At 29.8% G+C, this 14,779-nt stretch overlaps 1 protein-coding gene across 1 annotated transcript in view; it reads left to right on the forward strand.

Moving 5' to 3' along the window:
• Positions 1-14,301, forward strand: part of LOC132944883 (alpha-2Db adrenergic receptor) — a 145,362-nt gene extending 131,061 nt beyond the window's left edge. Inside the window, exon 3 of the mRNA XM_061014416.1 lies at positions 7,854-14,301. Within this exon, the coding sequence (XP_060870399.1) occupies positions 7,854-8,912 (1,059 nt within the window). The 3' untranslated portion in view covers positions 8,913-14,301. The remainder of the gene's footprint in view (positions 1-7,853) is intronic.
• The last annotated feature ends 478 nt before the right edge of the window (positions 14,302-14,779 follow it).

Consider the following 14,779-nt stretch of genomic DNA (forward strand, 5'->3'; position numbering starts at 1 on the left):
TACCTAGACTCCAATTGTATGGAGTGATTATCACAAGAATTGAACAACGTTAAAATTAACTGTGCACATTTAAATGGTGAACGATATTCTGCTGATACAAAACCAGGGTATCATTATTTTAAACAGAGGCTTAGAAATGCTCATGAACTTGTATGGCGTGGAAAATTACTTTTTATCAGGATGGTGTAAAATAATTTTATGACTTGAAAACTTCAGACAAAATATTAAAGAAGTAGGTATGTTTTGTAAAGAACAAAATCCTGGAAAAACTTTTAGAACATTTTCTCTGTAATATTATTTTTACGCCTTCAAGTTATCTAAATAACAAACAATTGCATAATAAAATTCAGTGATAAAATAAATAATTAATTAATGTAACGAAATAATTTTAAACAACCACATACTAATATAAGATGGGTTTATGTTTTACTAAACTGATTAAGTTCTCAATACAAAATTTCGGTACCTACTTAATTTATATGTTATCATTATTTTAAACAGAAAAAAATTATACTTTACCAATCACTGTGGGTGTTCTGTAGGAAAACATTTGACATAAACATCTCATAAACCATTTCTTGATAGGGTGGTTTTGAGAGTAAATTGCTTTTTATTATTATTTTAAATAAAAAAAGGAAAAAGTAAGTGGGTGTAAAGTTGAAACCCACTCGTTACAGTTAATTTTCTCATTAGTCAATCCAAAATATTATTATCATGAGCCAAACATTTTAAAAAGATTTTTTGTTCGAGAATTAAAGAAAACAATTTAATAATCAAACATTTTAAACTGTACAATTTAAGACAAAATTATACATATAATATATATTTATAATTATCTATAATTAGATATTCTGAAGTAAATAACATAATATTTAACTGAAATATAATGCCACCGTATAAAAAAAAAGTTTTGTTTTAAAAATTACATTTTCGCTAAAAATTAACCTTCAGAGAACATTTCATAAACACATAATATGATACTTGTAGATTTAATGACCTAATTTCTTGTATTTAGGAACATTAGACTTTATCTATGGTATCTTAGTGTATAAAATATGAGATTTAAAGTCACTGCTCCTCAGTGAGACACTAAATAATTACAGTTCTTATATCACTATGGTGATCAAAGTACATTACTTTATTCAATATTATACATGTCCAGTCATATAATAAGAAGAAAATATAATTATCTAGTAGGTAGATACTTAAAATATAGCACTGATCAATTTTCACAATATTACTCAAGCACATTATACAAGGAACTTCACAAGGATATTTGGTGCTTCCGAATTCTGAATGAGTTTTGTGTTAATTCGACAGTTACATCATTGTCGTTTACCTTTAAATATTGTAAATGTTAGTAGTAAATAATCAACAGTAAAATTATACATAACTCATTTTTTAATTGAGTACGTCATAGAAAACAAGTTAAATATAACATTATTAAATATTAAGATGTAATAATTAAGTAGGTAGGCATTTAAAGTACCTATTGTAAATTGTTAAGTTCAAAACGATAAAATGAAGACGAAGCAATCTAAAACTTGATCATTTTCAGTAAAATGGAAGAAATTATAATATTGCTGGTCAAAAAAAAATTAAGTATAAACAAAATGTTAACATTTTTTATATACCGATATAAATCGCTATGATCATTTTTGCACTTTAAAGTAAATAATCATCAATGGTGTGTGTCAATTACAGTAACGTGAATCTTAAGTATAATTTATGAGACGGATGAGAAAAAATGTATACATTGTTATCATTATTATAAAAATTTCAACACTAACATTAAAAACAAAAAAAAAATTGTAAATTAATAGTTTTACTGTCATAAAAAACATAAATTGAAAATAAATCAAATATGTTTGTGCAGTATAATTTTAAATAATAATAAGTTATAACCTACATCATTACTATGAAATATATGATAACACAATATGAAATTGTGTTATTAATGGTTTTAAAAAAAATATATATATACATATATTTACAACACCCTAAGATGTCGAGTTTTAAACAATAATATTAATTACAAAAATAATTTATTACCAGACCACAAAAGACTAATTTGGAATAAATGTAATCCCAAATAAAAGTATTATATCATTACTATTATGTAGGTACGCATTTCTTTAACTTATACAAATACAATGTTGTAAATGAAATAAATCAAATTTTAATTGTTTACTGCGTCAAGGTATTTTATGTTGGTATTAAATTAAAAAGCGATAACACACAAAAAATAATTACTGTGTGTCTGTGCATTATGAAAGTAAAATAATGTAGCAATCGATTCGTTTATCATAACTCGTTGAGGGATGACCGCAATATTGGTTCGTCCTTCGCAGTTAATTTGTCATAATGCCGCTATAATAATATCCTTATTAATGTTTATTTATAACATTATGTGAAATAAAACCAAAATATTTATTGTTATAATAATATTATGGAAATAAGTACCTAATAATCGTTGGCGCACAATAAATTGAGATTATGTATTCAAACGAAGAATGCGCTCTTGTGATCACAATATCATCATATTAATTCGTTAAGCAATGACCGCAATTGGTTCATCTCTCGCAGTTGATTTGTTGTAATGCTGCTACAATAATATCCGCATTAATGTTTATTTATAAGATTATCACCTATACGTGACGTAAAAACCAAAAATAAATAAATATTATTATAATATTATGAAAATGAGTAATAATCGTTGGCATACAACAAATTGATAAGATCGTGTATTCAAACTCATACGCTTGTGATAATAGTATTATTGTTGTTAGAGTGCATGGACGGATAATAAATCATATAGCTTTTTACTTACAGATGGATCAAAATAAATGTAGAGATTCAACCAAAGTTCTCTATTTATTAGTTTTAGCATGATTCGATTTTACCCAAATTCAATTTCATCCAAATACACAAGAGTTGTATACAATAAAGACGAATTCAATTACATTACAGACGAATTTTTTTTCGGGACGTCGTCTGTTTAAACTCTGTCATCCCCGTAACATTACTACGCGATGCTCGGAATAATTTTTTTTTTTTTTGTCTTAAACTTGTAAATAATTTCTTTGTTATTTATTATTTTACAAAAACACTACTCGTTTATTTCGCATTAATTAATAAGTTTATCGAGTTTCAAGAAAACTGGGCGCGTCGAGCTAATTCAGACGGAGAGGATTGTAAAAAAAAAAATAAAAATAAAAAATACCACGTCGTATTTTAAGTGAACAAAAACACAAAAAGAATTTTCGTGAAGTTTTCATTTTCGTTAGGGATATAAATATTTGAGAGTGATTCGGTCTTTAGAAATCCGTGGTATAAATAAATAACTTATTTTTTATCAGACCAGACTCGTATTACCTTATTACCATTGGACACTTTTTACTTTTTAGGAAAAATGTATACAGTATTATAGGTGACCGTGTCATTGAATTTAAGACACGTAATCTATTACAATGTACACTTATCGTAGAGTAAATACAACGATAAGTGACATGTGAAGTTTCAGATAAAGATAAATATAAATTTATTATTTTGATAAAACATAAATTCAAAGGCTTTATCCACGGCATCTTCTTCCCCAAACACTGCCGATATATTATATGGAATTAAGAATGTAAAAATATTGTTTCACTGTTAGCTTTTAAATAATTTGTTTTCTTTTGGGTTTTCCTAATAATATAGTGCCTGGATATAGTGGACCTAATGTGAAATGATACTAGATAATATATGATTTCGGTATGTAACTTAGGTCTTAAGATTATTAAGATAACTTGTATTATGATTTTTTTGGTTTTTTTTTTAATAGTTTCAGTTATTTGATATAATGCGCCATAATAACAATTATTTATTATAATATAATATCTAAATTGTATAGTTTTTTTTTCTTAACGTACTATAATTTAGTGACCAAACACGCCGTATCTTTTCATAATAATTATTAATTATAAATTGGAAACAAAAATCAGATGATTAATTATTATCATTGGGCGCCTGTCATTGAGAATAATCGACTGTTAAAGTGAACACTATTTTAATTATTTCTTTAGCGTTATTTCAACAAACAATCAGTTACAAAATTTGGAACTATTTTTTTAATTGTATTATGACAATAAATTAACGACTATTTGTTATAAAAGTAATACAATAAGAAGTTGCGATGAGTGTATATTGGATATTGGGGCGTGGCCGTGGGTAAAGTTGGTATCCAGTGAAAAAACAAAAATAAATAATTACAAGTCGAAATTTGAGGAAAATTAAATTTTTTTGACTAGGTAGTCAAGGTTTTCGACTTACTATAAAGTTATGTTAGCTTAGGTTACATTAGGTAAGGGAACAGAATTTATTTCAAATTAATTAAGTTTTTTGTCTTATAGAGGTTCTACTGTATATTATAATATATATTATATATTTGTATTATAATATGATATTGAAATATCGTTACTTGAGTTATTAATGTATTGATACCCAAATAGTAAAATGAATACCTACTTAAAAATATTTTCAAATCAAAGTTGTATATTTGTCTACATATTACGCCGTTCAGCACGATGTGATGTAAAGAGTTTTTCTAATTATAACCACTTTTCATTCAGTCAACTAACTATAATATTATCCCGGATAACATTTGTATCAGAACGTCAACTAACCATCACACGTGAAACCTAATCTAAGTAATTCAATTAAGATATAATATAATACCATTGTAATATATTATGAATGTCATTTACAATAAATAGTTGATAAATTTAGGGAATAGTTATTATAACTATTCTAAGATTATAATTTATAATTTTTTTAATTGAAATAAAGACTTAATCTGATCGCGTTTGAGGCCAATATACATATTATTTACCATTAGATATGGCATTATGGTTATTTTTTTTTTTTTTTTTTTTTTTTTTTTTATTAGCTTTTAGTCGGATACTATTACAGCTCAACAATTATACATCATACATATTATAATAAGATATTGTACATTATACATGATAAGAAAGCAATTAAAGTTAGAAAGGTATATACTATTTAGACAGATAAAGAAATAACAATGCTATTAGTATGGAAAACATTTTACAGAAATAGCTACGGAGATAGGGAAGTTTTGGGGATTAATGTGTGAAGAAATGAAGAGAGGAGAGTAATTAGAGGACTGATTAAAGAATTGAGATTAGTGATAAAGTTAGAAAATAGGACGGAAAAATTATCTGTGAAAGAATCTTGAGTCCGGGTGGCTTCAGCGTATGATTTTGGTCTGGAATGAGGGTTAAGCGCCGGAACTTTGACTGGAGAAACATTGAGGAGTCTTGAGTTTTTTTTTTTGAGCACTTTGGAGAACAGGACAACCCCTGAAGTTGGCGGTGTGGTCACCGGAGCACAGGGCACATTTAGCCGGACTATTCCGATCTTTGGAACATTCATTTGTGTGATGATTTGCTCCGCATTTAACGCAGCACGCGACGTGGTGACAATAGTTTTGCGTGTGGCCGTATGATTGGCAATTATGGCACTGAGGAGGACCGCGGTTCTTTTTGTGTGGTTTTTCTATAATAACTTTGGTATTAAGTAAAGACGAAATTTTAGTGATATCCACATTGTTTGTATCTTGGGAAACTTCTATAAAAAATAGAGGTAAGGGGCGTTTGTTTTTATCTAATATGTTTTGAACACGTACGACAGAATGTCCCAATTCAGATAGAGCAGAAACAATATCAGTTTCAGTGGTAGAGAAGTGTAAATTTCTGATAACAAATCTGACTGGACGAAATTGACGAGGTTTGAATGTGTGGAATTTGGCGTCGGTGTCATTTAAATGTTTCACAATTATGTTGAAATTTGACATACCCGAGGGCTGAACAATGAGATATGAAGTTGACGATTTGCAAGTGAATCCATTCGGACCGATAAGATTCGTTAAGAGGTTTTTGAATGATGAATAGTTTAAGATATCTTTGATGTAAATTGGTGGTGCTGGAGAATCTTCACCCTGATCGGGAATGTGTGGGTTGCCATGAGTAGATTTGGATGGCGTTTCATTTTCGTCGGAGTCGAGAACGGCGTATCTGTTTGGTGTGACGAAAAACTTTGATTTTTTTTTATCGCCAGGAGTAGGTGATAAAGACGAATTGGACAGATTACGTTTAGAAAGTTTTGAGTTGGAGGGAGTAAGTGACGAAACGGGACTCTTACTCGGATCTGGGGTTTTCACAAGAACGTAATTATCGCCGACCTTGGTCAAATGAAACATTTTTAGGTCTAAGATAACAACCAATTGTTGACAATAAAATCAATTAACGAGCGTACAACGGAGATAACGGAACGAACACAGTGCGAGATACGTGCGTTCATGATGAGCGTAGCGGCCGAACTGGCATTATGGTTATATTTGATATATTTTCAACCATCAGACTACTAATACAATAGTTGTTATTGGCCTTCATAAATCCATCTAAAAATATAATTTAATATCATAAAAATTACTACTATGTTCACTGTTTGGAGTACTTATTCGAACGAATTCAAAATAAATTGTTCGTTCTACAACAGTTGCTATTAAAATTGAAATAAAACCACCTGTATTCAGCAATACTACGAGACACTTGGTATGGAAATTTCAATTGTCTGTATAAGGCGGAAAATTTTAGTTCATATAATGTACTATCTACTCGTTAAAATAGCCCTGCTAGTTTACCTTACATCTCCTTCCGTGAAAACTTCGCGTTCGCTCAACGAAAACTTTTACAGATAACTGCGATATTCAAACAGTCTTCGTACTGTACGCGTCAGTATCATAGGAAACTTGCACAACACACGCGCTATATTCCACAAATCAAAAGTTTTCTGTCAGTGCAAAAAATATACATTCTCAGTGAGTATTCGGTCGGCTAAAGACGGACCAGATCGCGTGACGACGACAATGATATTATTATGACATATTATTCATCATATTAATCTAATGCGAAATATTTTGTATTTGAAAGTTGATAAATTATTTTTTACAAGATATAATAATATAATAATTTATTACTATGTATTGTATGCATTTTTTATAAACACGAGTAGGGGTACAATGGTAAATTATCTGACACTAGATGATCCCGCGAACTTCGTTGCCCGAAAAAATGACAACTCTAAAAAAATTGTTATTGTTTAACTCCTTTTGGGTGTAACTCACTGCAGAAGGTTCAACTCAGCCTCCCTGGAAGGAAATCGCGGACAGTGTACGACAGCATGTCAAGTAGGCAATCTACGTGTCCTAGATTGTGGACACGCCGATGAGTGGTAACTCAGCCACAAAATATGTGTGGAAATTCGATTTAATGCATGTATTCGATCTGCCCGATTAACCAATAGCAACCAATAAACAAAAAATACTCATTTTTAGTAATTATTTCTAATTGTTTGAGCGACTCTTCGGGTTGGACCTCCCGGGTCCTATTTTACATCTAAACCATCCAGGGGACCACTCGAACAAACACAACAAATTTCATCAAAATCGGTCCCGCTGTTTAGGATGGTGACATAATACAGACAAACATTAATTTTATATATAATTATATATATATATATATTGTTATTATTTTCGGCCACCCAATTCATTTTTCTAAGACAAATTATACGTGACTCGATCGATCTATTGGTGAAAACCGTATTAAAATCCGTGAAGTACTTTCGAGATATGAGGGTGCATGCAAAAAATGGGCTTCTATTTTATAATATATTATGTTATTGTATATTTGTATAGATTATTATTTACCCTTACTTTACACAATATTATGTACAATATATGAACTCGACGAAAATAATCGACACTTCCGTGTTTGGATTTTTGTGTGTTTCAGCTGAGCGAGGACTTGGGCTACCGGATATACTCGGCGCTCGGTTCGTTCTACATACCGTCGTGCATCATGGTGTTCGTGTACATCCGGATATATTTTGCGGCCAAGGCGCGGGCGCGGCGGGGCATCCGGAAACCGCCTTCAAAGCCGAAGAAGGGGGCCGCAAAGGCTGCGAAGGCGGCGGCAGCAGCCGCGGCGGCCGCGCAGAGCCCGTCCACCGTGTCGCAGACGACCAGCTTCATCACGCGGCCGTCGCCGGCCGGCGTGCCGCTGACCACGTTCCGGTCGCCGCCGGCCACGCCGGTCAACACCACGCTACCGGTGATCGCCTGCGACTACGCCAGCGACGCGAGCACCAGTGACGTGAGCAAGGATGGCGACAAGGACACGCTCAAAGTGTTCACCACGCAGGGCAGCCGCCGGCTGACGGTGAACGGCGACCTGGGTGGTGGAGGCGGCCGGTGCCGGGCGTCCAGCGTGGCCGTGGACACGGACATGGTCAGCGAGCTGGAACCGTCGTCGTCCGACTCGGGCAACGTGCAAAAGTGCGGCGCCGTCAAGCCGGTCAAGTCGCGGCTGTGCAAGCCGATATTCGGCGTCGGCCGCAAGTCGGCAAAGGCGGCGTCGGCCAAGGCCAAGCGGGACATACTGGACACGGGTAAGGTGTCCATGGCGTGCCGCGGGGGCGGGGGTGGTGGTGACGGTCACCATCAGTACGGCGTCTCGAACGCGTCGCACGCCGGCACACCCGTGGACCCGGTGCCGTGCCTGCCACGACCCAAGCCACGTGACCCGGAGCGCGAGAAGCGGCGCATCGCCCGGAAGAAGGAGAAGCGCGCCACGCTCATCCTCGGCCTAATCATGGGCTCGTTCATCGCCTGTTGGCTTCCGTTCTTCTTCATGTACATACTGACGCCACTGTGTCCGGTGTGCTACATACCACCGCAGGCCTTCGCCATTGCCTTCTGGCTGGGCTACATGAACTCGGCCATCAATCCGGTCATCTACACGATATTCAACAAGGACTTCCGGCGCAGCTTCCGGCGCGTGCTGTTCAAATGATGAAAGCGCCGTGCCTCCGACCCGGACGACCGGAAGAGCTCCCCGCCACACTCGTACAACTGGTCCTCGTCCGCCCAGCCATCCTACGACACATCGTCCTCCATCGACTTCTCTTCTTCTACTTGTTCTTCGTATCCTTCATATTCTCGTTCTTGTTCTCTCATCATAATCAACATCATCATTATTATTATTATTAATATTATTACCTACTATTGTTGTTATAACTGTTATCGTCGTTATTATTATTTTTCATTGTATTATATTATTATATACAGATGTGGTGAAATACGGTCTGTCCACGGAAAACTTATCTTCTCGCCCCCACCAACCCCAGGCGCGTACGGGACGTAAGCGCGCAGTTCGAATACAAAAAGTGAATTGTGCACCCGGCGTAATAAAATTATAACTAGCCATCAAATATATGAATAGCGAATCAGTAAACTTTTCTCTAATTCTACCGTGGGGTTCATAAAACTATATTATAAAAAAAAATATTTATATATATTTTTTTTTTAATGCCTTTACAACTACACTCAACATTTCAACCGCAGGCAGATTTCACAACCAATTCCAAATGAACACAGTACCTACATACTCATAAAGGTACACATATATAATACATGGTTATGCGTGTAAAACGTAGACGGTATTCAATATTTGGTATTATAAAGTAACGTGTCCATAATCGAAAAGTCAAAATTGGGTTCCTGGATTACGGCGTGGAAATCTCTTTATACGAAATGTATTGATATAATATCAACAATAAAAACATACACGTTCTTAACTTTTTTTTCCATAATATGAACAATATTAAAATTAAATGTCTAAAATATGTCTCTAAATTAAAAACAAAACATCATGTTATAATATTAAAATATATTTTGCATTTTACTAACTATTACAAATTAAAAATTCAACCAATAAAAAAAAAACCTTTAACGTTGTAAATTAAGATTTTATTATAAAAACATTACATTCTAATTATTTTGAATGAACAATTATGAATAGAGTTTAAATTGTATGATAAGCTTATTAGAAATTAACAAACAAGTAATAATAATTTGAATAAAAATTAAAACATCATGGACTATAGTTTTGTTATAAGCCTAACTAAAAAGCAATACAATTAATACTTTGAAATTCAATTTAAATTTTTTTACTTCTGAATCTATTATATAACATTATTTTAAGATCTGATCGAAATATATTTTTAAAAATGTTTGAAAATGTCATATTATACCTAGGTATTCAAATTCCATATTAAAACTTTGAATATATTATTTAACACGGGTACAATTTAATAATAGCAATTTCAAATTAATACTACAAATCAATTTTTGCTAGTTACCCTTATACGATATTCTAATAAATATTATCAAATAACAAAAACCTATTTTACTATATTAAATATTATTTCCGCGTATCCAATAAAATAGCAAAATAATATTTCAAAAATACATAACATATTATAATACAAAATAAATATTTTAAAATATTATTGAACTATACATGTTATTTTTCGTATAAGGAAAGTTGCAAGTATTGGAGTTTTGAAGCTAGTTTCAGTATGAACTCATATTAAGAATGTATTTTAATATAGGTATATTATGAAAAATCCTGAGTGCACTTAGATAAATTGCACGTTTTTATATGCCATATCGGATATGGTTCTACTTTGGGAAATTCTTGGAATTCAGTGTTCTACTAACGCATTACACAAAAAATAATAACATATACAATCGCAGTGTACAAAATAAACAACAAATATATAATTAAATAATGTTTAAATATATATTATTGTAACATTAACATTTTTTTAAGGCATATATTAGGTGGTACGAGTTTTAAATAAATTATTTACTAGTATTCACTGAGTACTTATATATTTGGTTGATACATGTAAAACATATTATTATAAATATTTCAGTCTATGAAATACCAAATCGGTAATTTAACTTATCCCGATACTTTATTCAAAATTATTGAGTTATTGAATTATACAAATTAACCTTAAATACATTTATTTTCCCAACTAATTACAACATAATAATATGATACATTTAATTCAAATTAAAATTGATTAGTTATTTTTAGTCAAAAACTTCCTACCTACTTCAAGGTATTTAATCTTGCATTTTAAAATTTATATTTTATAATTATAAGTCTATTGTTTTTTAACATTAAACAATCCATATTTTTTTATTTTAATATTTTAATTTTGTATATAAAAACACAGACAATCAAAAAATAATATATATATTTAATTATACAGTATTTATGGAGATGTTTAATTACAAAAATGAATGATTATTATAATAAATAATAACAATAACGAAACCCACTTAAAATATAAACAAGTGAAGAACAAACATTTTGAATTTGATTGTCTAGTTTCATTAAATTCAGAGCTAAAATATATTATATTACATTTAAATACGAAAAATTACCAAAATGCATTCAAAACCATTCGGTGAACAAGTTCAATGTTACGTTAATTTATTAATTTAAAGTAATGTTTTATTACGATACTCATTAATTTCATGATGACAATTAATTTTCTCAAATCAATATGAGTAATTTGTTGTATTTTGCAAAAAAATTTTCATACTAAATAATCTCGAACTTATCCTGACTGATGTTCATAAATTATAAACAAAATTATGATAAATTATTAACATCATTAAATAACATTTTTATTATAGGATTACAGTGCGGGAAATGATGGGTAGAAATATATAATTATTTTACAATTTAAATTGCCTATATAATTTATATATGTACATTATACATGTTATCCGACCAGTTATACCACAGTTGTTTATTTGCTTAAGTTCTACAATATATTATCCTAGTGAAATATAAAATGGTTAACACTTATTCATGTGAAACACGTCACTATATTTATGTGGTGTTGGTTTATTTGTATAATAATAATAACAACCCACATAGAAATCATATTATATTTCTTTATTTCGTTTTGAATATTTCCCACAGTTTCTATATGAAATAATATACCAACAATAACGAGTAAAAACATTAAAAAAATATTTTGCATTTTTACTGGTATTGAAAATTAATTTTCCGAAAACCATGAGATAGGTAACCAATTTGTTTACGTTCATCTCACACTGTAGATCCTTAGAGACACACAAATAATAAAAGGCTATTCCGGTTATGTGAAATATCCGTGTTGCCGATCACGTATCGCATCACAATGTTTACATCCATTTAATGTTGGTTTTTCGGTGTAACCTTTATTTGCTTACGCAAATGCCAAAAATAACAGAAACATATTTCATACATCCCCGTAGAATACATCCTACTAAGTGAATAATTCAAATTGTCTATACTGTTTTTAATCATGTTATTGTGATTGTATTTATTATAATGATTATTGTTGTTAAATAAAATGTGTCAGAAAATAATATGGGAGTCAAAAAGAGAATCGACTGAACGAATGAACAAACATTAAAATCACAAATTTAATTAATAACGTAATATTATATTATGTTATTTGGTGTATTTTATAAATTTAATATTAAATAAGAAAAACTTAGAAATAAAAGTTGTATAAAGATAAATATGGGATGAAAAAGCACGAGTGATTATTTCGAGACTAGTTTAGTTATTTTGTTTATAAAACACTTAGTAGACACTCTAGAATTTCCTTCGTTTATCAATACGGAATAAACTTAATTTTTGAAAATGTTCACAATTATTATATTGTTGTTACCTAAGTGATGTTTAATAATAAGAAAATGCTTTATTTTCTAAACATTTTGGTCAGCAGGTATACATCAAATAGGTAACAATGTTGTCTGTTTAATAATTAAATTTAAAACTCTGTATGGACGTAAACGATAGTAAGATTGTTATGTTTTTATTATTATTTCTAATTTTGTTTTCTAAATGTAAGTAATTATTTATCAAAAACGAATTATTTGATTTATATTTCCTGAAATAATCACTTGATATTTTGCTTATAAATATAGCCGTAAAAAACAAAAATCATATTTCCTATGTTTGTCATAAATAACGCCAATTCCAAAAAGTAAAAATGAATATAGCCAGGTACCTAAAACGTTTTACACGCAGAATGACAGAGTACAATATTGTATAGTCTCATTACTCAACAAAGAAGAAGTGTATGGTTTGGTGTGGAAATATCTACTGTGGTTTTTTTTATTTTGTTTCCCAGTATAATATTATTACATGCATGTAGATAAAGTTAAGGGCAAGTTTGATTGCATCCCATTAATTAAAATGTTCATAATAATGTTTAATTTTATGTATAAAATACGTGCTTCAAATTTGAGAATAAAATATATAACTGTATATGTAATTTTTGTGTTATAATAAATTTAAAAAACGATTCGAACTCTATATTATTCCGTTCGCTTTATTGTGGGTCCAAAAACACAAAGAGGACGTTAACGCTTGAGCCTCAAATGAATGTTTTTTTTTTTTTTTTATGGATTAAATACTAATATGTTGTCCTGATATTATAAAAAAATGTTAACAAAATAGCTACAAAATATTCTAAGCGTATAAAATTTTAGGTAGTTGATATTTTATTTTTCAATTTTACTCAATTAACATTAAGTCCATTGTATATAATTTATTAAGGCTTATGATGTTAAGAAGAAACAAAATAATATTGAAAAATACATTTCTATATTTTATCGCTAGTATTTTGTACGAATTATATTCTAAATTAGATTTTTTTTAATTTATTATATCTTTACAAATACTACTGATGGATATAGTAAAAACAAAAATACCTGCCTTAATAGCAGTTAGTTTAAGTACTTAGTAAAATTCTGTGTACATATTATACAAACATATTTGATAACTAAACAGTTTTCAATACTTAAACGAATATGTTTATTATGATATTTGATTATAGTACTCAAGATTAAGAATAATAACATTTATATTTAGTTCATTCCAAAATTCTAAATTACCGAAATCATGATGTACACACCTACTAGTCTTTAAGTTCACGTTATTTTGTTTTAAAAATGACTCAATCACATTGATACTGTTAAAAGTTGTATAATTCATATTTTTAGTATATTATTATTATATTGTCTTCCATTTATTCCTATTTGAAAAAAAAAATATTTATAGGATAATATGTTTTTACAAATTTTATTTAAACGTAAGTGAAATGTGTTTGAATTTCCGACAAAAACAATGCATTTTAATCTAGGCAATTTAATAAAAATAATTGTTATATTGACAAAAATGTATTTATCTTAATATTAGAAATATAAATAAAATTTATATTTACAGCTATGATTAATGTACATTTATTATTCTCGCTATATAGTTTATTATTGTTTATATAGCATTGAAAATTATTATTATTATCATTTATATTATTGTTTTTCTTATTCTAATTATTATTATTATTATTATTATTATTATTATCATTATTATTGTTATTATTATTATTATTATTATTATTATTATTATTATAATTATTATCAAATATAATAAAACAGTTAAAACTATGGAATTTGTAAGTTAATTTACGTTTCTATTTTGAGCAGAAAAAAACTTTTATGTAAATTAAATTAGATAGTTAACAACTGAACGATATCATCGAACTGTTGAGTGATAAAAAATGGAAAGACAATTGAAAACTAAAAAGAAAACCAAGAGAAAACGAAATAATTAAATAAAAGTTCTGTCACAAAATTTGATGCGAACATCATGGTTTCTTTTAATTATAGTCAAACAAAGAAAAATATTTTATAAAAAACGTAGTTACCTACCTCCTATATGAAAATAAAACAATTATTATGAAAATAATTCAACTAAATTATTTATTTTTACAAATAAAACGGTGAAATGCAGCTATA

The sequence above is a fragment of the Metopolophium dirhodum genome, chromosome 5, assembly GCF_019925205.1.
Source record: "Metopolophium dirhodum isolate CAU chromosome 5, ASM1992520v1, whole genome shotgun sequence".
In the NCBI taxonomy this organism is placed as follows: Eukaryota; Metazoa; Arthropoda; class Insecta; order Hemiptera; family Aphididae; genus Metopolophium; species Metopolophium dirhodum.